General features: G+C 41.0%; 1 protein-coding gene across 1 annotated transcript in view; it reads left to right on the plus strand.

Moving 5' to 3' along the window:
* Nucleotides 1-25,055, plus strand: part of LOC124777887 (adhesion G-protein coupled receptor G6-like) — a 206,878-nt gene that overhangs the window by 12,594 nt on the left and 169,229 nt on the right. The window contains exon 2 of the mRNA XM_047253432.1: nt 6,567-6,689. Coding sequence (XP_047109388.1) covers nt 6,626-6,689 — 64 coding nt within the window. The 5' untranslated portion in view covers nt 6,567-6,625. The remainder of the gene's footprint in view (nt 1-6,566; nt 6,690-25,055) is intronic.

A 25,055-nucleotide genomic window follows, 5' to 3' on the forward strand; every position in this document is an offset into this window, starting at 1 on the left:
AAGTGGTACACTCCACACCTCAATAAAATCAGAATTTTTTTACTCATGCTGAAGGACAAAATTGAAGGTAGTCAAGAAAACAAGAGTATGTATATAAACTTAAGAAAAATATATAAATCTGAAATTAAAGCAGGAAAAATTAAAGCAAATGAAGAGCATATTTTAAATTCTAAAAACAAATGTAAAGCTGCCTGGAACATAGTTAAAAGTGAGATAAACTTGGGAAAGGAAGAAATCAGTAACCCAATTAATTGTTAAACTCTCAACAAACACTTCATAAATTCAGTAAATGCCCATGTACCAAAAAGTGACGATTTAACTGATGTGGAAGCTTTTCTTTTGCGATCACAGAATAAAACAGATAAAAGATTTAACTGGAGTAGAATAACTGCTACAGATATAAATGACTGTAAACAAGCTGAACAAATCTAGAGCAGAAGACTACTATGGATTCAGTAACTTTCTAATAAAGGCTATGATTGAGGAAATTAGAACTCCTCTACTTTATCTTGCAAAAAAAATCCTCCATGATGGCACTTTCCCTGATTGCCTTAAAATTACAATTACTCTCCCCATATACAAAAGGATGACAGAGAAATACCAGATAACTATAGACCAATATCAGTTGTCCCTACATTGGCCAAAATCATAGAGCTGTTCACACACACACAGATTTACATGTATTTTGAGAGCAACAAATTACTTAATGACAACAATTTGGATTTAGAACTAATCAGTCAATCATAAAAGCTATTGAAAGCCAGATAACTGAAATCAAGAATGCTTTTCAAAGGAAACTAACCACCTGTGCAACACTCATAGACTTAAGCAAAGCATTTGATCCAGTATCACATGAGATAATTGTTAAAAAAATTAGAATATTATGATACTGCAGACAAACCACTTAGTTTCATTTAATCATACCTAAATAACAGGCGACAGTTAGCGTATGTGAACAATGGAAGGTTAGAACTAATGAAAATTAAGAGATAAATTCCACATGGCTCTATTCTTGGACCATTCCTCTATATTGTCTATGTTAATGACTTCTCAAACTATATAGCCTGCAAAAGTGTCTTATATGCTGATGATATGATCATGATCTCCACAGGTGAGAGTAAAAAAGAGGTGGTAAACAAAAATAATGAACTTTTTGAAAAATGTAGGGTGTGGTGTATTGCTAACTAGTTATGTAAAAACAACACAAAAATGGAGGAAATTTACTTTAATCTGAAAGCAGGGAAAGAAGAGAATCACAGTCTCAAACTATTGGGACTAAAAATAGGCCAAAGGCTCTCTTGGGATGACCATATAAATAAACATATGAAACATTTGAAACATATATTGTCTGAGCCCTTAATATGTCTCATTTCATAACTGAACTGCTGTAAAAATAAGGCACAATGAGTAATTCTGTTATGGTACACCTTACATATCTAAAGATAACATAATTCTTTGTGATCAATAAATATGATGACTTTGTGTCCTAGTAAATAATTTTTAAACTTGTAGAACGGCCAATGTACAGCCAAAAGTTCTTTCTCAGTTACAGTGTATGTCTCTTCATGTTTCTGCAATACTCTACTATCAAATGGAAGAGATCTATGTTCAATATCTCTGTCCACTTCAACCTCCTGAAATAAATGAGCACCCAAACCAACATCACTACTATCATAATACAAAAAGGAAGAGACATATCTGATATGAACAACATCTGACTTTAACACAACTGTCCTGTGATCTCACCAAAAGCACCCTGACACTCCTGATTCCATTCACAAACAGTATTCTGCTAAAGAGGTCACACAAGCATGAAGCATTCAAAGCTTGGCTGCTACAAAATTATCTATAAAATCCAGGTAACACAAAAAAAGATTTAAGCTGTTTTTTGTTACAAGGAGTAGGAAAATTAGTAATAAAACCACGTTTCTCTTTATCAGGTGCAATTCATTTCTCAGATATAACATGTCCTAAAACTGTAACTTCTTCGACACCAAACATACTATTTTCAAAGTCGTACCTCCTGATTCTAATTTTGAAAACACAACTCTTAACAGATTCAAATGTTGTTCCCAAGTCTTTTCAGTGACCAGAATGCCATCAACATACACAATTAATTTTCAACTCACTTCACTTTCCAAGACAGAATCCAGGGCTCTTATGAATTCAGCTACAGATACATTTAGCCCAAATGGCAACACACAGTATTGAAAACACTTACCTCCATACAACAATACTGTATATTTCTAGAATTAATTTCAAGTGGGATCTGGTGGAATCCAGAGGTCAAGTCCAAACTACTCATGTATTTTACATAATCAAATTTGTCTAACAGTTTATCCATGTCATTCTCTCTGTTGTTGTTGTTGTGGTCTTCAGTCCTGAGACTGGTTTGATGCAGCTCTCCATGCTACTCTACCCTGTGCAAGCTTCTTCATCTCCCAGTAACTACTGCAACCTACATCCATCTGAATCTGCTTAGTGTATTCATCTCTTTGTCTCCCTCTGCGATTTTTACCCTCCACACTGCCCTCCAATACTAAACTGGTGATCCCTTGATGCCTCAGAACATGTCCTACCAACCGATCCCTTCTTCTAGTCATGTTGTGCCACAAACTCCTCTTCTCTCCAATTCTATTCAATACCTCGTCATTAGTTTAAGAACTTTATTAAGATGCCTAGAGCCCAAAATGTTTCTCACTCCACCATTTCTCTTACTTACCACAACTACGGGATTATTGTAAGCACTCTTACTTCTCTCAATTACAGGCCATGTTTCCATATTATGAATTTCTTTCTTTACATCTTTCCTCTTTGAAAGTGGTTCATTATAGGGCTTGAGAAAGGAAGGTTGATGATCTCTCAGGTAAAGCATGCACTGATAGCCTTTCACTTTCCCTGGTTTTTCACTAAACACATTTTTAAATTCCAATAACAAATTCCTAAGTTGTTCCTTTTGTAGGTCACTAAGTGTCATAGCTTCCCTTACTTTAGAATCTACTATTCTTTCAAAATCGTGATCCTCAGTCCCATCAAAATCTATATCGCCATCAAATACCTGGTACTCAGTTTGGTTCTCAATGTTTTGCAAATAGTTGCAACTCTTCCCACAGTTTAATATACAGAAATTAGTTTTCACATAAGATTAATTTTAGATTTCAAAATAAACGATTCTTTAGCATTCCATCTGAAAACAAGCCTCAGCTTACAGTATCCAACCCATACCGAGAATTATATTTTCTTCCAAACTTGGTATCTTTAAGCATCCATGTTCAAAGGTTTTGACTTTTATACTAAAAATACCTGAGATCTAACCAATTTGCTTTTCTTACCTGTAGCCCCCCTTATCTTTACATCTGCAGCAGGTATTTCCACAAAATTCTTACTATACTTGATCTTGTCTCTAAATTTTTCAGATATACCACAAATTGGGCTACCTACACTCCTGGAAATGGAAAAAAGAACACATTGACACCGGTGTGTCAGACCCACCATACTTGCTCCGGACACTGCAAGAGGGCTGTACAAGCAATGATCACACGCATGGCACAGCGGACACACCAGAAACCGCGGTGTTGGCCGTCGAATGGCGCTAGCTGCGCAGCATTTGTGCACCGCCGCCGTCAGTGTCAGCCAGTTTGCCGTGGCATACGGAGCTCCATCGCAGTCTTTAACACTGGTAGCATGCCGCAACAGCGTGGACGTGAACCGTATGTGCACTTGACGGACTTTGAGCGAGGGCGTATAGTAGGCATGCGGGAGGCCGGGTGGACGTACCGCCGAATTGCTCAACACGAGGGGCGTGAGGTCTCCACAGTACATCGTCGACCTGGGACCGGACCGCAGCGACGCACGGATGCACGCCAAGACCGTAGGATCCTACGCAGTGCCGTAGGGGACCGCACCGCCACTTCCCAGCAAATTAGGGACACTGTTGCTCCTGGGGTATCGGCGAGGACCATTCGCAACTGTCTCCATGAAGCTGGGCTACGGTCCCGCACACCATTAGGCCGTCTTCCGTTCACGCCCCAACATCATGCAGCCTGCCTCCAGTGGTGTCGCGACAGGCGTGAATGGAGGGACGAATGGAGACGTGTCGTCTTCAGCGATGAGAGTCGCTTCTGCCTTGGTGCCAATGATGGTCGTATGCGTGTTTGGCGCCGTGCAGGTGAGCGCCACAATCAGGACTGCATATGACCGAGGCACACAGGGCCAACACCCGGCATCATGGTGTGGGGAGCAATCTCTACACTGGCCGTACACCACTGGTGATCGTCGAGGGGACACTGAATAGTGCACGGTACATCCAAACTGTCATCGAACCCATCGTTCTACCATTCCTAGACCGGCAAGGGAACTTGCTGTTCCAACAGGACAATGCACGTCCACATGTATCCCGTGCCACCCAACGTGCTCTAGAAGGTGTAAGTCAACTACCCTGGCCAGCAAGATCTCCGGATCTGTCCCCCATTGAGCATGTTTGGGACTGGATGAAGCGTCGTCTCACGCGGTCTGCACGTCCAGCATGAACGCTGGTCCAACTGAGGCGCCAGGTGGAAATGGCATGGCAAGCCGTTCCACAGTACTACATCCAGCATCTCTACGATCGTCTCCATGGGAGAATAGCAGCCTGCATTGCTGCGAAATGTGGATATACACTGTACTAGTGCCGACATTGTGCATGCTCTGTTGCCTGTGTCTATGTGCCTGTGGTTCTGTCAGTGTGATCATGTGATGTATCTGACCTCAGGAATGTGTCAATAAAGTTTCCCCTTCCTGGGACAATGAATTCATGGTGAATTATTCATTAGATGTTTGCATCTTCCCATGCTTGTTCTAAGGCGATTTAAGGCAACCCAGAGCTTCTGAGGGAGATCAGAACCATTTATCTTCTTGCTGGGGTCATCGATAAGCTTTTGGTTCTTGTGTGTCCCTTTGCGCCATGATTCCCCCCAGGCTAGCTTTGGGTCGAAGTCCTGTAATTCCCTGCCAATCTTCCAAAAGGGGGACCTAGATTTTAGCCTGTTGATGGGTGATACACCAAGACTTATCACCTATCAACAGGCTAAAATCTAGGTCCCCCTTTTGGAAGATTGGCAGGGAATTACAGGACTTCGACCCAAAGCTAGCCTGGGGGGAATCATGGCGCAAAGGGACACACAAGAACCAAAAGCTTATTGATGACCCCAGCAAGAAGATAAATTGTTCTGATCTCCCTTGGAAGCTCTGGGTTGCCTTAAATCGCCTTAGAACAAGCGTGGGAAGATGCAAACATCTAATGAATAAGTGGGGACTTGCGGAGAGTCCCGTATGTGAATGTGGTGAAATCCAGACAATGGACCACCTACTGGTGTGTGAAGTGGTAGGATATAGTGGTGAACTGAAGGACATACATTACCTGCCTGACCTAGCCATAGATTGGCTCAAAACTACAAGTAGCATTGTGTAGTGTTGTAATTTCCTGGTGGATTGTAATGACACTGTAATATTTGCCTTGTATATGCCGAACAAATAAATGAAATAAATTGATGAAATAAGCTGACCTTACTTTTCTGTACATTATTCAGCATTTTGTGTGGCTCTTCTGTTAGTTTGACTTATTTCAAAACAGGGAGCCTGAATCCCGATTCTAACCTTAACCTCTATGACATCAGTAAACACAGGGATCTTGCTTCGCGTGATGGTATCCCCCCTCCAATATATTACCTGCAAGAAGCTTGTCCAACCTACCTTTCTCTCTCCTATTCAGGTGTAGGCCATGTCTAGTATATCCCTATTTCCCAGTTCATTCGAATACATTTTCAGCTGTTGAGATTTAACCCTCGAGCAGGTGTGCTGTTTTTTATAACACAAGCGAGTGTGCGGCTCACTTTATACACATGTAAAGAATAATTGTCCTTATGCTACCAAGGTAAACATGTATGAGAAGAATCACAATTTAATCTTAGTTTAAGTAAACAAAGATAAAATAAACTTACATTATATGAGTAAAATCACTGTTAAGTTAAACAATAATAAAATAAACATTTCACTATATCTGTCTATTGTCACATACAAATGTTAACCCACAGTAATTACTCTCTCAAAGCGTAAAAAACCACGGCCACATCAGAACTTTTGTATGGATACTAGTAGATAACTACCTCATTGTGGAATTGTGCTGTTAGCTCAGAATCTGGGGCATTTCCTTGCATGGATTGTAAAATTTTTTTCACCTGTATTGTTGTTTATTTTATATTACTCCTGCTCATTTGGACATATGACAACACAACCTATTACTGTGTTAGCTGAAACTATAGAAGTTATAGGTACAGGCTTACAAACGCAAAACAACAATGGAATGGTACAAAACAATGTTATTTTTGGATGGTGCACCTTATACTGAGGTGCACCTGCTCAAGTGTTAATGGCACCTCCATATCTCTCAGTTGTTGGGTGACACAAAACCAGAGAAAGAGTTTAAATGAGGAAAATTCTAGTACTATTACTGAATTGTCGGTATTAGATTAAGGAACTTTTTCCCATTTGAAAATACATCTTTAAAGCCTATTATATTTTATTTTCAGAATTATTAGACTGCAAGACAGTGTAGCGGCTTCCATAACTCTGCTACCTATAGAAGCAAATGAGTCACATTCTTTGGGTTGCTGTCCTCATACTGAATGCAGATCAGGTGACAAGTCTAAGCTGTGAGTAAATTGTTAATGATGTAATTTAGTTTTGGTTTATTCTTCAGTAGACAGCAAATGTTAAATTCATGTAATTAAAATACATGAATGACACTTGATTTTCTCTTGAAACCCAATAATAAAAGTATGTATTTATTTATTTATTAGCACTTAACATTAGCAAAATGCACATCACATTTTTATCTTTAATAATATATACAAAAAATGTTTACACATGTCCAGAAGAAAATGTTATGCAGGGTAAATTTTCTTAGGACTTCATTTGTGAAGTCTTGTTTGGCTTTCCCTTGGCAGAATCCTTCATGAAAGCCAAACTGTGAGACAGTTAACTAGTTCATCTTAGAAAAGTGAGTCAACATCTGTCACAGGCATTTTCTCAAAAATTTTGAAAAAGACTGTAAAACATTAAATGGGTCTGTAATTAAAACTCCATAATGCATCTTTCACAGTGCAGCAGAGTGTGTTGTTTTGAAACTTTCTGGCAGACTAAAACTGTGTACCAAACTGCAAAACAAATCCAAAACTACTAGAGATGGTTTACTTATCTCCAGTTTTATGGGTATGTGTGCTATTACAGCATATTTTAATCTGTCAAGAAATATACCCTGAAAATTTACTGACTACAGAGAATCCTAGAAAGTCACCATATGATTTTAATACTGAAAGGAAAATTAACATTGTCAGAATAATGATGCACATGCTACATCATCTACTCATTAGCACATTATCATTTATTACCTCGTTACTTCACAACAACAAACAATCCTACAAAGACCCTAGCCTCCACACAATATAAATTCAAACAAAAGTAAAACTACATGGAATGATATTTTATAGTAACAAAGTTTCATAAGTGTAAAATTAAGTATGAATGTTCTGCATTCTTTTGAGATTTAACTTAGGCCAGAAAGTTAGATGTTGTGCTATTGGCATTTGGCATTATAAGTTAGTACGTAGGCACGAATCATTAAATGATTTTTATTGAAAACCTGGGCCTGTTAGAAAAGGTTAAAATATCTGTATGGTAATTAGAAATGTTCAAAAAGAATATCGTTCCACTTAACATATCTGCAAACATATATGGGCTTATATTTAAGAGGGGCAGACAATGAAAGAATCAGCTTTATGAAATTAAAAAAAAAATGATGTGAAATACGGAAAAAACAGTAATTAAAATAAAGACAGTCTGAACAAGAGTGCAGATCTTGGCAAATCTGTGAAATTAAAATCTGCTGCTGGCTAACATTCAGTATCATGTTGTTCCATGCTATGGACTGAAACATGCTTTGATCCTCATTGTGAGGTGTCCACAAGGTTTTCAAGACATCATTACTCAAGTAGTTCCACTCCCACTCTTTGACAATGGCAGTTGTGAGATTAGTCAGTGTGCAAAGCAGGTACCTGTGATGACACATTGCAAGTTTCAGCTGTCCCCAAACATATTCAACAGTTAAAAGCTAAACAAACACCCAACAAAGCCATAAATTACACCCAGACTTATGGAAAATACCACTTCTATCAAAGACTAGTCAACCTTACTGACACTGTTTTGCATACAGAAGAAATACAACAACTCAAAAAAGGTCTGAAACACATCGCCACAGAGATTGGCAAAAAATACATAGAAAAGCTCATAGTTGAATCAGAAAGCATTCTCACACAGGAAAACAGAAACAAAACAAGTGAGGTAAACAATAGTCTGATGGTCTGATGAGACCTATTCAGTAGTGAAATCAAAAACATAATAGCACAGATGAAAGAAAATAGGGGGAACTGAAACAATACAGATTCCATAACACTGACAAAACTGAGAAAGAAACTACAGAAACATGACACCGTCATCACTAAGGCATCTACATCTACATCTACATACATACTCCACAATCCACCATACAGTGCATGGCGGAGGGTACCTCATACCACAACTAGCATCTTCTCTCCCTGTTCCACTCCCAAACAGAACAAGGGAAAAATGACTGCCTTATGCCTCTGTACAAGCCCGAATCTCTCTTATCTTATCTTTGCAGTCTTTCCGCGAAATGTAAGTTGGTGGCAGTAAAATTGTACTGCAGTCAGTCTCAAATGCTGGTTCTCTAAATTTCCTCAGTAGCGATTCATGAAAAGAATGCCTCCTTTCCTCTAGAGACTCCCACCCGAGTTCCTGAAGCATTTCCGTAACACTCGCGTGATGATCAAACCTACCAGTAACAAATCTAGCAGCCCGCCTCTGAATTGCTTCTATGTCCTCCCTCAATCTGACCTGATACAGATCCCAAATGCTTAAGCAGTACTCAAGAATAGGTCATATTAGTGTTTTATAAGCGGTCTCCTTTACAGATGAACCACATCTTCCCAAAACTCTACCAACGAACCAAAGACGACTATCCGCCTTCCCCACAACTGCCATTACATGCTTTTCCCATTTCATATTGCTCTGCAATGTTACATCCAAATATTTAATCGATGTGACTGTGTCAAGTGCTACACTACTAATGGAGTATTCAAACATTACATGATTCCTTTTCCTATTCATCTGCACTAATTTACATTTATCTATATTTAGAGTTAGCTGCCATTCTTTACACCAATCACAAATCCTCCTACAGTCACTCAATGACGACACCTTCCTGTACACTACAGCATCATCAGCAAACAGCCACACATTGCTATCCACCCTATCCAAAAGATCATTTATGTAGATAGAAAACAACAGCGGACCTACCACACTTCCCTGGGACAGTCCAGATGATACCCTCACCTCTGATGAACACTCTCCATCGAGGACAACATATTGGGTTCTATTACTTAAGAAGTCTTCGAGCCACTCACATACTTGGGAACCAATCCCGTATGCTCGTACCTTAGTTAGGAGTCTGCAGTGGGGCACTGAGTCAAATGCTTTCCGGAAGTCAAGGAATATGGCATCTGTCTGATACCCTTCATCCATGGTTCGCAAGATATCATGTGAAAAAAGGGCAAGTTGTGTTTCACAGGAGCAATGCTTTCTAAAGCCATGCTGATGCATGGACAGCAACTTCTCTGTCCCAAGGAAATTCATTATATTTGAACTGAGAATATGTTCGAGAATCCTGCAACAAACCGATGGTCTGTAATTTTGAGGATCCATCCTTCTACCCTTCTTATATACAGGCGTCACCTGCACTTGCTAAATTTAAAATTTCAGCTTTCATTTTGCTGTCTTCCGTTGCCAGGCCAGACTGATCAGTGAGTGACTGGATGGAAGCCTTTGACCCACTTACCGATTTTACATAAGACCAGAATTTCCTTGGGTTTTCAGCAAGATCTTTTGCTAAGGTATGATGGTGGTAGTGGTTGAATGCTTCGTGCATCACTCTTTTTACAGCAGCATGAATCTCTACTAACTTTTGCCTGTCCTCATTTTCCTGATATTTCTTGTACCATGAGTGCAACTGCCTTTGCTTCTTGAGCATTCTTCAAATTGCGCTGTTAAACCACGGTGGGTCTTTTCCATCCGTAACCCACTTTTTTGGCACATATTTGTCCAATGCATGATTTGAAATGTGTTTAAAATTTGCTCATAATTCTTCCACGTCCATCGTACCGGAAGTAAATGAAGTCAATTCATTTACTAAGTGGGATACTAACAGCTGCTTATCTGCTCTTTCTAGTAAGAATACTCTCCTAGCCTTCTTGACTGACTTTTTAACTTTGGTAACCATAGTTGTAATGACAACATCAGGATCACTAACCCCTGTCTCAACACTGACACCGTCGATGAGGTCTGGTCTGTTCATGTCTACCAGATCTAAATAATTTCCATTACGCGTTGGCTGTCAATTTAGCTGCTCAAGACAGTTTTCGGATAATGTGTTCAAAAGTAATTCACACGACGGCTTGTCTGTACCACCTGTAATGAATCCATAGACATCCCAGTCTATACTAGGTAGGTTGAAGTCACCTCCGACTAATATAGTGATACAGAATGTAGACTCCCTTTGAATGATTCTAGAACTGTCACAGTGGAACCTGGTGGCTGGTAATAACACCCCACAATTAACTTTATTTCCCTTAGCCCTGTTAAACGTGTCCAGATAACTTCACAATCACACTCTACTTCGACCTCAGTAGACACAATATTTCTGTCAACTGCAATGAAGACACAACCTCTTATGGTGTCTAATCTGTCTTTCTGATACACGTTCCAACCCTCACTAAATATTTCAGAACTTCCTATCTCAGGGTTCAGCCAGGTCTCAGTCCTGTGAATAATTTGCGCGCAACATGCTTCCTGGAGGGCAGTAAATTCAGGAACTTTATTCCAAACACTCTGAAAATTTTCTGTTAATATCTTGATAGCTGAAGTGTCTTTACACTGAGCACATCCTGATTTCCCTGCCTGCATGTCGACTGGTGAGTGTTCATCAGGACACCTCGCACTACTGCCTAGCCTAAAAAACCCCCATGTGCATGCCACAAGTACTCTGCTACCCGAGTAGCCACTTCCTTTGTGTAATGCACCCCTGACCTATCTAGGGGCGTCCTACAATTCCCCACCCAATAGTGTAAGTCTAGAAATCTGCAGCCAAGACCGTCACAGAGTTGACGAAGACTCTGGCTGAGACCCTCCACTCAGCTCCAAACCAAAGGACCCCGATCCACTCTGGGAACGATGCTGCAAATAGAGAGCTCTGCTTGCACCCCGCATGCGAGGCCAGCGGTCTTCACCAAATCCGCCAGCCACCTGTATGAACTGAGGATCGCCTCAGAACCCAAGTGACAGGCATCATTGGTGCCAACGTGAGTAACTACTTGCAGACGACTGCACCCGGTACGCTCGATAGCCGCAGGCAAAGCTGCCTCCACATCTTGGATGAGGCTCCCCGGCAGACACACTGAGCGCACGTTGGATTTCTTTCCAGCCCTGTACGATATTTCCTTAAGGGGCTCCATCACCCGCCTAACGTTGGAGCTCCCAATAACCAGCAAGCCTTTGCCCCCATGTGCCTGCTCGGGAGCTGCTGAAGGAGTGTCACCTGCCCACTGACAGGACAAACGGGCGAGGCCAGAGAGACAGCCTCCACATTGACCCTCCGCCTCAAGCGTCACGAACACGTTGCAGTCCGCCACTCACCCTGAGGTGAGGGTGGCCCCAACGAGCCGGGTACACCAGAAGGTGCCTTGGCGGCCGAGTCAGCGGACGCAGCAAGTGACACCTAGTGTGCCTCAAGTGATGCGCCAGACCCTCCGCCATCGCTGCTTCTCGAGGCAGCAGCCTGAAGGCGGCTGACCGTGGCCAACAGCATGCTCAGCTGCTCACAAACCTCAGCCAATTCCTCCTGCGCCCACACACAGCACGCACACACCCTATCCATCCTACTGCTAATATCTAACAACTCTGCGAATTTATACTCTACAGCTATCAATAAGCAATATTACTCCTCTGAAATACAAGAATACACAAGGATTTTATGTAATTAATATGCAAGTGCACAAACACTCGGAAAGAAATTAAGACTCAAACTACAAAACAAATATGAAAGCTAAATATGCGACTCACTACTGCAGTGCTGCTGTGGAAACACAGTGGTTCTCATGGATAAAGAGCAATACATCAGTAAGACACAAGAGTTCATCACAAAAAATAAAATTATAAAATTAAAATCAGATCCAACTAATAGATTTCAAATGAAGTTGAGAAACACTCTGAAAGACATTGATCATACAACAGAAAACAATGAAAAAGGAAAACTGCTACAAACAAATCCCAGTGCACCTTCCCTTCAATGCCAACCAAAGCTACACAAGAAAGATCTCACCATCAGAGCTATTGTGAATTACAGAAACGCTCTCACATACCCACTTGCAAGATACATGTTGAAAATATTATCAGAAAATTACACATTACAAGAAGACAGGACTATAAGAAACACCACACAATTGATTCAGTACATAAAAGATATACAAGTTCCAAATACAGCCACCTTCCTGTCATTTGATGTAGAGAATATGTATTCCTATAGACCAGTAACTGAAACAATAAACATTGTAGAACAGAACCTTAAAACACACAGAACACTTCCACATGAATACGTCAAAGAAACAGTCGGGCTTCTAGAGCTAATAACAGAACAGAACTATTTTCATTTCAATAATGAATTCTATTTACAAAGCGAATGATTACCAATGGGATCTACAGTGTCTGGAACCATACCAAACATATTTATGGATCATGTAGAACAGATTATATTCAACAAAATAGTGCCAAATAGGTACAACATCCTATATTGGATTATATATATGGATGACATCTTATGGCTGATAAATGAACCAAACAATAAAATTGACCAGTTACACACAGACATAAATTCTGTTCATGATATGATATATTTTACAATAGAGAAAGAGCAAAATAGGCAGTTAAATTTCTTGAGCAACACCATAAATATTCTAAACAACCAACATATATTTGATATATACCGAAAACCGACAACAACAGAAACAAATACACATGAGACATCACAACACCTCAGTTCTCTAAAGCAGGCAGCACTTAGATACATGCTCCACAGGCTAACACAGTACTGATAGATATAGACAATTACAAAAAAGAAATGAATACTGTAATACAAATACCCATGAATAATGCATACAAAGAGAACTTAGCAACAAAGCTGAATGAGAAAATCAAGCAACAGGAAAGAACAAACACAAGAAAATCAAGAAACAGTAAAGAACAAACACCCAACTGTCACCAACACAAGGACAAAATCACACACAAACAAATACACAAAATACAAGAATAGATACAACGCAAAGTGTGGAAGAAACAGAAAGCAAAAGATGGTACACAATGACATACAACCATGGATGAATAAATAAATAAAAAAATAAAAAATGCACACACAGAATATCCAATATTTTTTTTAAAAAAACAAAGCATAAAAATAGCACACCAAACCAACAACTCAGTTCAGAAATACTTCCCAAAAACAATAGGAAAAACTGATCCATATCAGGTAGTGAAGGGAGATGAAAATTTAATAGCCATGGGTGACTGGAATTCAAGCATAGGAAAAGGGAGAGAAGGAAACATAGTAGGTGAATATGGATTGGGGCTAAGAAATGAAAGAGGAAGCTGCCTGGTAGAATTTTGCGCAGAGCATAACTTAATCATAGCTAACACTTGGTTTAAGAATCATGAAAGAAGGTTGTATACATGGAAGAACCCTGGAGATACTAAAAGGTATCAGATAGATTATATAATGGTAAGACAGAGATTTAGGAACCAGGTTTTAAATTGTAAGACATTTCCAGGGGCCGATGTGGACTCTGACCACAATCTATCGGTTATGAACTGTAGATTAAAACTGAAGAAACTGCCAAAAGGTGGGAATTTAAGGAGATGGGACCTCGATAAACTGAAAGAACCAGAGGTTGTACAGAGTTTCAGGGAGGGCATAAGGGAACAACTGAGAGGAATGGGGGAAAGAAATACAGTAGAAGAAGAATGGGTAACTTTGAGGGATGAAATAGTGAAGGCAGCAGAGGATCAAATAGGTAAAAAGACGAGGGCTAGTAGAAACCCTTGGGTAACAGAAGAAATATTGAATTTAATTGATGAAAGAAGAAAATATAAAAATGCAGTAAATGAAGCAGGCAAAAAGGAATACAAACGTCTCAAAAATGATATCGACAGGAAGTGCAAAATGGCTAAGCAGGGGTGGCTAGAGGACGAATGTAAGGGTGTAGATGCTTATCTCACTAGGGGTAAGATAGATACTGTGTACAGGAAAATTAAAGAGACCTTTGGAGAAAGGAGAACCACTTACATGAATATCAAGAGCTTTGATGGAAACACAGTTCTAAGCAAAGAAGGGAAAGCAGGAAGGTGGAAGGAGTATATAGAAGGTCTATACAAGGGCGATGTACTTGAGGACAATATTATGGAAATGGAAGAGGATGTAGATGAAGATGAAATGGGACATATGATACTGCGTGAAGAGTTTGACAGAGCACTGAAAGACCTGAGTTGAAACAAGACCCAGGGAGTAGACAACATTCGATTAGAACTACTGACTGCCTTGGGAGAGCCAGTCATGACAAAAACTCTACCATCTGGTGAGCAAGATGTATGAGACAGGCGAAATACCCTCAGACTTAAAGAAGAATATAATAATTCCAATCCCAAAGAAAGCAGGTGTTGACAGATGTGAAAATTACCAAACTATCAATAATATTCTTCTCGGGTATGCAGCCGGATCATAACGTCTTCATGACACAATATTTCCGCGGTCCATCTGGCCGCCATCTTCAGGTGAGAGTGCTGGTGCACGAACTCGCCGGAACTGACTTCCTAGCGCAAGCTACGGTCCCTATATAGGCCAGCAGAAGACCCACAACGCGTGCGCGAGAAGGTGCCGTAACTGCCCTCTAGCGCAGTAAACATACCGCGCCACCAGTGGTGGAAATAGGCGAAATCGAGATATCGCTGTCAAAAATTAAAAAACTTTTTATTCCGACGATCGAAACACAGACCGTTGTTTTTTGATGTCAGATAACACCAGGTCCCAAGTCTTACATAAAAGATAGCCCTTGTCTCTATTAAGAAGATTGTCAGATAAACGAATCTCTATAGATTCTTTTAAAACACAGTCCCAATAGCGAGAAGCAGGGGCAACCATTTGTGTCTTGTCATAGAGCATTCTGTGTCCTTCGGTGAGACAGTGCCCCGCCACTGCAGACTTCTCAGGTTGAAGCAGCCGTGTGTGCCGCTGATGCTCAACACATCGGTCCTGAATGGTCCGGATTGTCTGCCCAATATAAGCATTCCCACAGTGGCAGGGGATCTTGTACACACCGGGCTTCCTCAAACCCAAGTCATCCTTTACAGAGCCAAGAAGTGCTCTAATCTTGGTTGGCAGACGAAAAATACTTTTGATGTGGTATCTTTTCAGAATTCTTCCTATCTTCGAGGAAATGCTCCCAGCAAAAGGCAAAAAGGCCACCGATTTGCAGGTATCTTCTGGTGGTTCAGGTGAAGGTCCATACTGGAAAGCACGACGGATCTGTTTATCTGTATAGCCATTCTGCTTGAACACAACCTTAAGATGGTCCAATTCTTGTGTCAGGCTTTCTCCATCTGAAATGGCATAAGCTCTTCTCGCCAACGTCTGCAGGACCCCCGTACACTGGAACGATGGATGACAGCTAGACGTATGCAGGTAACGGTCCGTGTGCATAGGCTTACGATAAACACTGTGTCCCAGTGTCCCATCATCCTTTCTGTACACCAGAACATCCAGAAACGGAAGCTTCCCATCACTTTCCACCTCCATGGTAAACTTGATGCTAGGATGCAGGGAATTAAAATGATCTAGGAGGCGGTCAAGAGCTTCTCTCCCATGAGGCCACACCATAAACGTATCGTCAACGTACCTCCAAAAACAAGTTGGTTTTAAGGACGCCGTCTTCAGCGCCATGTCCTCAAAATCTTCCATAAAAAGATTGGCGACTATTGGGGACAATGGGCTCCCCATAGCCACTCCGTCAGTCTGTTCAAAATATTTGTCATTAAATAAAAAGTACGTCAACGTCAGCACGTGGCGACAAAGCCTGGTTGTTTCCTCATCCAGTTTCTCACCAATTAATTGCAAGGATTCTTCCAGAGGAACCCGGGTAAAAAGCGACACGACATCAAAGCTCACAAGTAAATCTGAGGGACTAAGAGACAAGGACTTCAATCTCTGAATAAACACCATAGAATTGGAAATGTGAAGTTCGCATTTACCGACGTGAGGGCCAAGAACAGATGCTAAATACTTGGCTAGATTGTAGGTAGGAGCACCCAAATTACTCACGATCGGACGAAGCGGGACCCCTTGCTTATGAATCTTGGGTAGACCGTATAATCTCGGTGGCACGGCAGCACCAGGACGAAGTTTTTTAAGAACGTCATCAGGTAAAGAACTCTTCTTCAGCAGTGAAAGCGTCTTCCGTTTAATCCATTCAGTTGGGTCGTCCTGCAATGTTCTGTATGCTGAGTCTTCAAGTAAGAGATCCATCTTTCCCAGATAGTCATCACGTGACAGAAGAACCGTTGCGTTGCCTTTGTCTGCTGGTAGAACTATCAGATCTTCGTCTTCTCTAATGGACCGGACGGCTGCCCTTTCGAGAGAGGAGATGTTACTCCGTGGAGGCGGCACCCGCCGCAATGTATGTGAGACCTCTTGCCTAATCTCTTCAGCTTGGTCCTCCGAAATGCTGGACACTGCTTGTTCGACTGCGCAGATGATTTCGGTGATAGGCACATTCCTCAGTGTAGGGGCAAAATTCAGGCCTTTCTCCAACACTGACAGCGTGGCGTCGTCCAGTTCTTTACTCGTGAGGTTAATCACTGTCCGTCGACGGGTGTCGTCATCAGATGTCGTGGGTTGAGAAGAAATCCGTTGAAACTTTGAAGACTGTTTCATGACAGCGCTCCTATGCGTCCAATCTGATAGTGTCCAAGAAGAAATATCCACCCATTCCCAGGATGCGTCCGACAGCAGTGACGATAACTCCAAGTGCAAGAAAAGTAAATCCTTGGATATGAGATCCAGTTGTCTTCGAGTGAAGCGAATGCGCTCCTTGACTAAGGCGAAACTGGCATGCTTCTTGATGTTGTTGGCAGTTTTCGTATCAATAAAATGCACAAATCTAGCAAACTTAGGTATTACTCTTCCATCGCGGCATCTCAGCAAAAAGCTGTTGTTGGCAGTTTTCGTATCAATAAAATGCACAAATCTAGCAAACTTAGGTATTACTCTTCCATCGCGGCATCTCAGCAAAAAGCGTGCCAGTTTCGCCTTAGTCAAGGAGCGCATTCGCTTCACTCGAAGACAACTGGATCTCATATCCAAGTATTTACTTTTCTTGCACTTGGAGTTATCGTCGCTGCTGTCGGACGCATCCTGGGAATGGGTGGATATTTCTTCTTGGGCACTATCAGATTGGACGCATAGGAGCGCTGTCATGAAACAGTCTTCAAAGTTTCAACGGCTTTCTTCTCAACCCATGACATCTGATGACGACACCCGTCGACGGACAGTGATTAACCTCACGAGTAAAGAACGGGACGACGCCACGCTGTCAGTGTTGGAGAAAGGCCTGAATTTTGCCCCTACACCGAGGAATGTGCCTATCACCGAAATCATCTGCGCAGTCGAACAAGCAGTGTCCAGTTTTTCGGAGGACCAAGCTGAAGAGATTAGGCAAGAGGTCTCACATACATTGCGGCGGGTGCCGCCTCCACGGAGTAACATCTCCTCTCTCGAAAGGGCAGCCGTCCGGTCCATTAGAGAAGACGAAGATCTGATAGTTCTACCAGCAGACAAAGGCAACGCAACGGTTCTTCTGTCACGTGATGACTATCTGAGAAAGATGGATCTCTTACTTGAAGACTCAGCATACAGAACATTGCAGGACGACCCAACTGAACGGATTAAATGGAAGACGCTTTCACTGCTGAAGAAGAGTTCTTTACCTGACGACGTTCATAAAAAACTTCGTCCTGGTGCTGCCGTGCCACCGAGATTATATGGTCTACCCAAGATTCGTAAGCAAGGGGTCCCGCTTCGTCCGATCGTGAGTAATTTGGGTGCTCCTACCTACAATCTAGCCAAGTATTTAGCATCTGTTCTTGGCCCTCACATCGGTAAATGCGAACATCACATTTCCAATTCTATGGTGTTTATTCAGAGATTGAAGTCCTTGTCTCTTAGTCCCTCGGATTTACTTGTGAGCTTTGATGTCGTGTCACTTTTTACCCGGGTTCCTCTGGAAGAATCCTTGCAATTAATTGGTGAGAAACTGGATGAGGAAACAACCAGGCTTTGTCGCCACGTGCTGACGTTGACGTACTTTTTATTTAATGACAAATATTTTGAACAGACTGACGGAGTGGCTATGGGGAGCCCATTGTCCCCAATAGTCGCCAATCTTTTTATGGAAGATTTTGAGGACATGGCGCTGAAGACGGCGTCCTTAAAACCAACTTGTTTTTGGAGGTACGTTGACGATACGTTTATGGTGTGGCCTCATGGGAGAGAAGCTCTTGACCGCCTCCTAGATCATTTTAATTCCCTGCATCCTAGCATCAAGTTTACCATGGAGGTGGAAAGTGATGGGAAGCTTCCGTTTCTGGATGTTCTGGTGTACAGAAAGGATGATGGGACACTGGGACACAGTGTTTATCGTAAGCCTATGCACACGGACCGTTACCTGCATGCGTCTAGCTGTCATCCATCGTTCCAGCGTACGGGGGTCCTGCGGACGTTGGCGAGAAGAGCTTATGCCATTTCAGATGGAGAAAGCTTGACACAAGAATTGGACCATCTTAAGGTTGTGTTCAAGCAGAATGGCTATACAGATAAACAGATCCGTCGTGCTTTCCAGTATGGACCTTCACCTGAACCACCAGAAGATACCTGCAAATCGGTGGCCTTTTTGCCTTTTGCTGGGAGCATTTCCTCGAAGATAGGAAGAATTCTGAAAAGATACCACATCAAAAGTATTTTTCGTCCGCCAACCAAGATTAGAGCACTTCTTGGCTCTGTAAAGGATGACTTGGGTTTGAGGAAGCCCGGTGTGTACAAGATCCCCTGCCACTGTGGGAAGGCTTATTTTGGGCAGACAATCTGGACCATTCAGGACCGATGTGTTGAGCATCAGCGGCACACACGGCTGCTTCAACCTGAGAAGTCTGCAGTGGCGGGGCACTGTCTCACCGAAGGACACAGAATGCTCTATGACAAGACACAAATGGTTGCCCCTGCTTCTCGCTATTGGGACTGTGTTTTAAAAGAATCTATAGAGATTCGTTTATCTGACAATCTTCTTAATAGAGATAAGGGCTATCTTTTAAGTAAGACTTGGGACCCGGTGTTATCAGACATCAAAAAACAACGGTCTGTGTTTCGATCGTCGGAATAAAAAGCTTTTTAATTTTTGACAGCGATATCTCGATTTCGCCTATTTCCACCACTGGCGGCGCGGTATGTTTACTGCGCTAGAGGGCAGTTACGGCACCTTCTCGCGCACGCGTTGTGGGTCTTCTGCTGGCCTATATAGGGACAGCAGCTTGTGCTAGGAAGTCAGTTCCGGCAAGTTCGTGCACCAGCACTCTCACCTGAAGATGGCGGCCAGATGGACCGCGGAAATATTGTGTCATGAAGACGTTATGATCCGGCTGCATACCCGAGAAGAATATTATCAATTATTACATCGGGAAAGCCTTCGTAGCCACACCAAACTATCAGTTTAATAAGTCACAGCTGCAAAATACTAACGCAAATTCTTTACAGACGAATGGAAAAACTGATAGAAGCCGACCTTGGGGAAGATCAGTTTGGATTCCATAGAAATGCTGGAACACGTGAGGCAATACTGACCCTATGACTTATCTTAGAAGAAAGATTAAGGAAAAGCAAACCTACACTTTTAGCATTTGTAGACTTAGAGAAAGCTTTTGACAATGTTGACTGGAATACTCTCTTTCAAATTCTGAAGGTGGCAGGGGTAAAATACAGGGAGTGAAAGGCTATTTACAATTTGTACAGAAACCAGATGGCAGTTATAAGAGTCGAGGGGTATGAAAGGGAAGCAGTGGTTGGGAAGGGAGTGAGATAGGGTAGTAGCCTATCCCCGATGTTATTCAGTCTGCATATTGAGCAAGCAATAAAGGAAACAAAAGAAAAGTTCGGAGTAGGTATTAAAATCCATGGAGAAGAAATAAAAACTTTGAGGTTCGCCAATGACTTTGTAATTTTGCCAGAGACACCAAAGGACCTGTAACAGCAGTTAAACTGAATGGACAGTGCCTTGAAAGGAGGGTATAAGATGAACATCAACAAAAGCAAAACGAGGATAATAGAATGTAGTCAAATTAAGTCAGGAGATGCTGAGGGAATTAGATTAGGGAATGAGACACTTAAAGTAGTAAAGGAGTTTTGCTATTTGGGGAGCAAAATAACTGATGATGGTCGAAGAAAAGAGGATATAAAATGTAGACTGGCAATGGCAAGGAAAGCGTTTCTGAAGAAGAAAAATTTGTTAACATCGAGTATTGATTTAAGTGTTAGGAAGTCATTTCTGAAAGTATTTGTATGGAGTGTAGCCATGTATGGAAGTGAAACATGGACGATAAATAGTTTAGACAAGAAGAGAATAGAAGGTTTCAAAATGTGGTGCTATAGAAGAATGCTGAAGGTGAGATGGGTAGATCACATAACTAATGAGGAGGTATTGACTAGAATTGGGGAGAAGAGGAGTTTGTGGCACACCTTGACTAGAAGAAGGGATCAGTTGGTAGGGCATGTTCTGAGGCATCAAGGGATCACCAATTTAGTACTGGAGGGCAGTGTGGAGGGAAAAAATCGTAGAGGGAGACCAAGAGATGAGTACACTAAGCAGATTCAGAAGGATGTAGGCTGCAGTAGGTACTGGGAGATGAAGAAGCTTGCACAGGATAGAGTAGCATGGAGAGCTGCATCAAACCAGTCTCAGGACTGAAGACCACAACAACAACATCATAAACCAGGAATATATCAACTGAAAAGCAATAAATGTTATGGAAGATGCATAGGTCAAACCAGGAGGACATTTGACACCAGATACAAAGTACATGTAAGAGCATGGAAGTATAGGACAAACCATTCAACCTTTGCAGAACACTTAGAATTCATAAGGATAAACAACAATAAAAAACACCTCCTCATCTTACAAGAAAACTACCACACTCAAAAAACCATAACAGAAGAGAAACAACCATAACTGATCAGATCAACTTGGCAAATCACACGCTCTTTAAACTGATTTACCACTTAATATAACATTAAATGTAACCATAAAACCACAAGCTCCATTTACCACTACCATTACCTCCCAGATTCTGTCCTATAATCACTGTCCAGTTCCATACCCCCTCTCCCCCTGCCCCTCCCTCCCCCACTGGCAAAGAAAAAAAAATAATTTCCTAAGTTGGCAACACTCACAACATGAATGAAAACAAATGAACAGGCACAAACACTGTGGCAGTACAGAATGAGAAACAGTTTAAGAAAGTCATTTGTAAATAGTGCAGTGCAGGGAATACTGCAGAATGCCAAAAACTGCCAAGTGCATATGTGGAATGAAGCCTGTTGACACCCACCTCTGCTAGCAAGGAGGGAAGGGGCAGAGAATATAAAGAAACACCGTAAATAGCTTGCAGACCAACTTTATAAGGTAAACGCTGCTTTTAACCTAAAACAATCAAAAATGTATGAACATATTTATCCAGTTTACATAATACCCACAGAAGGGACAGCAATGTATAAAAAACACTTGTTGCTTGTTGGATACATCAGCATAGACTAATTAAATTTTAGTGTTAACTATTTGCACTATATGGATGTATTACAGCGTTATAACTTTAAACAAATGAACTCAGAACCTACAAGAGTGACTGTAAATACTAAGACATGTATTGACCATGTTCTCACAAATGTAGGAAAAGAGAAAGTAAATGTAAACACCTTAAAAACTACATTTGTGATCACAGAGCCCTTACTATGGAAATTGATGTTGGGAACATAGATGTAACTGAAAGTGATACAGTTATATATAAAAGAAAATTTAATTATTCTAAACTTAAGATGGTACTAGGGAATGAAAAATGGGAACCAGTGTACAATGCAACTGAAGTGAATGAAAAATGGGAATATTTCTATAAGTTATTCAGTAACACTTTAAATGAAACCCCTGTCCTTTAGTTAAAAAAAGTAAATAAAGCTGTAAACTATAAAGCCGAGAATCTCCCTTCTGAAATTATTGAACTGAGGGAGAAAATGAAAGATTGCTATATACTTTTTACAAATACTAAACTACAATATATCTCTCGACAAAATATAAACTGCTCAGAAAAACATACAGAAAGTCCTTGACTAACCTAAAAGCACAGAAATATACCTCTGAAATAAGGGACTCTAGCTGTATCAGTAAAACTGCCTGGAAAATAATCCATAAAGAAAGTGGGAAACAGAATTCCTATGAACACAGTAACATAACATTACAAGAAAATGGTGAAGAAATAAATGACCCAAAAGAAGTGTGTGAGAAATTTATACGAAAGTTCAGTACAGTTGGTACAAATGAAGTTCACGTCAAGCCACAAAATTTTAGTCTTGGAAAATCTAGCCAGTCCTTTTATATCCACATCATTACTGAGAGGGATGTCCTAGCAATCATATCAGCACTTCGACCAAAACTGTCTTATGGCTGGGATGACATTTCACCTAAACTGCTAAAGGAATACAGGGATGGATTAGTGAAACCCCTGACTCACTTGATAAATACCTCCCTCAGAAATGGAATATTCCCTGACCTTTTGAAAATTACTGAAATTATACCAGTGCATAAAAAGGGATTAAAAACTGACACTAAAAACTACAGGCCAATATCATTAACCTCAGAACTAGGCAAATTGTTAGAGAGAGTAATACTAAATGAAGTTGAATCATATTTCACCAAACACAATCTGTTAACCCTGCTGTTCTGTTCGGGTCTATATGACCCGAAACGAATATGAACGTTATTTTACATTATGTAAATACCAATATATATTTATGAAACTTTGTGACTTTGTCTGAAAATGGATGAGCAGCATGTGTTTTAAAAGGTTTTAAAAAAGTTTAAGAAGTTTGGGCTTCAACTGTAATAGTTGCATATGTAATGTTCGGGTCATAATGACCCGACACAAATATGTTTAGTGTAACTCGTATTTATTTCTAAAATCTGGAAATGGCGAAAATTATTTTTGTTGTGTTGTGTGGGAATAGTGACTGCATCATTCCAACTTACTCTCAACAATCACCTAAAGCTCCATGCGTTCACAACAATGGGCTTGTTTGTTGCTTTCCCCAGGAAATAATAATTGGCAGTTCTCAATAATTGGAATGCTTTGTTTCTGCCCAGTTTGACTTGTGACACCATGGCGATGAGACCATTGAATGATCGTGAGTTGGAAGAAATAGTAAATGCCTCACCAGATGAAGGATCACTTTCTGAGTTTGAAGATCACATCAGCAATGCATCTGAAAGCGAGTGTTCCGATGACAGTTACGACAGTCCACAGCCCATACAAAATAGTGTAGAGACTTTTCTTTCTAAAAATGGGAATATAGAATGGCAGTTGCATCCACCAGCACAACATGGTCGCCTACCAGCTTCGAACATCATCAAGAGTACCCCAGGAGTTACCAGGTATGCAGTCAGCAGAATATCTGATGTAAAATGTTCATTTGAAGCAGTATTTCACACAGCGCTTCAAAATGAAATAATAGAGATGACAAATATTGAAGGGCAGCGAGTTTATGGTGAACAGTGGACAGATATTGATGGTTCTGTTTTCCATGCATACTTAGGACTCTTACTCCTAGCGGGTGTATATCGATCTCATGGGGAGTCTACAAAAAGTTTGTGGGATAAAGATACTGGGCGAAACATATTTCGAGCAACCATGTCTCATGAAACATTCTGTAAGATATCACGTGTCCTGCGATTTGACAAGAAATCTACTAGAGAGGAAAGACGACGTACTGACAAACTTGCCGCAATTCGTAGTATTTGGGAGAAGTGGGTAGAGGTCCTTCCTAAACTGTATAATCCAGGAGAAAATGTTACTGTTGACGAGCAGTTAGTAGCATTTAGAGGTCGCTGTCCATTCAAGCAGTATATCCCAAGTAAACCGGCAAAATATGGGATCAAAATATGGACCATGTGTGACAGCAAAACTTCATACGTACTGAAAGCCCAAATTTATACAGGAAAGGTGAGTGGAGCGGCACCAGAAAGAAATCAGGGAATGAGGGTGGTATCTGATCTCACTTCTGAGTTACGTGGTCAGAATATCACGTGTGACAACTTTTTTACGTCGTACAATTTGGGGCAGCTGCTTCTGAAAAGGAAATTGACTATGTTGGGAACTATACGGAAAAATAAGCCGGAGCTTCCACACAAAATGACCAACAAGGAGGTACACAGCTCTTCATTTTACTTCACAAATGACACTACTGTGGTTAATTATATTCCTAAGAGACACAAGAATGTTGTACTTATGAGCACTCTCCACCATGATGCGGAAATCAGTGACAGGGCTGATAAGAAGCCAAAAATGATTTTGGACTATAATTCAACCAAAGGTGCTGTAGACACGCTTGATCAGTTATTAGGTACATATACATGCAAACGAAAAAGTAATAGGTGGCCAATGATAGTTTTCTACAATATTCTTGATGTTTCTGCTTATAATGCATACGTTTTGTGGATTTCGGTTGACCCTAATTGGAATGCAAGCAAATTGACTAGAAG

Source organism: Schistocerca piceifrons, chromosome 2, assembly GCF_021461385.2.
Source record: "Schistocerca piceifrons isolate TAMUIC-IGC-003096 chromosome 2, iqSchPice1.1, whole genome shotgun sequence".
In the NCBI taxonomy this organism is placed as follows: domain Eukaryota; kingdom Metazoa; phylum Arthropoda; class Insecta; order Orthoptera; family Acrididae; genus Schistocerca; species Schistocerca piceifrons.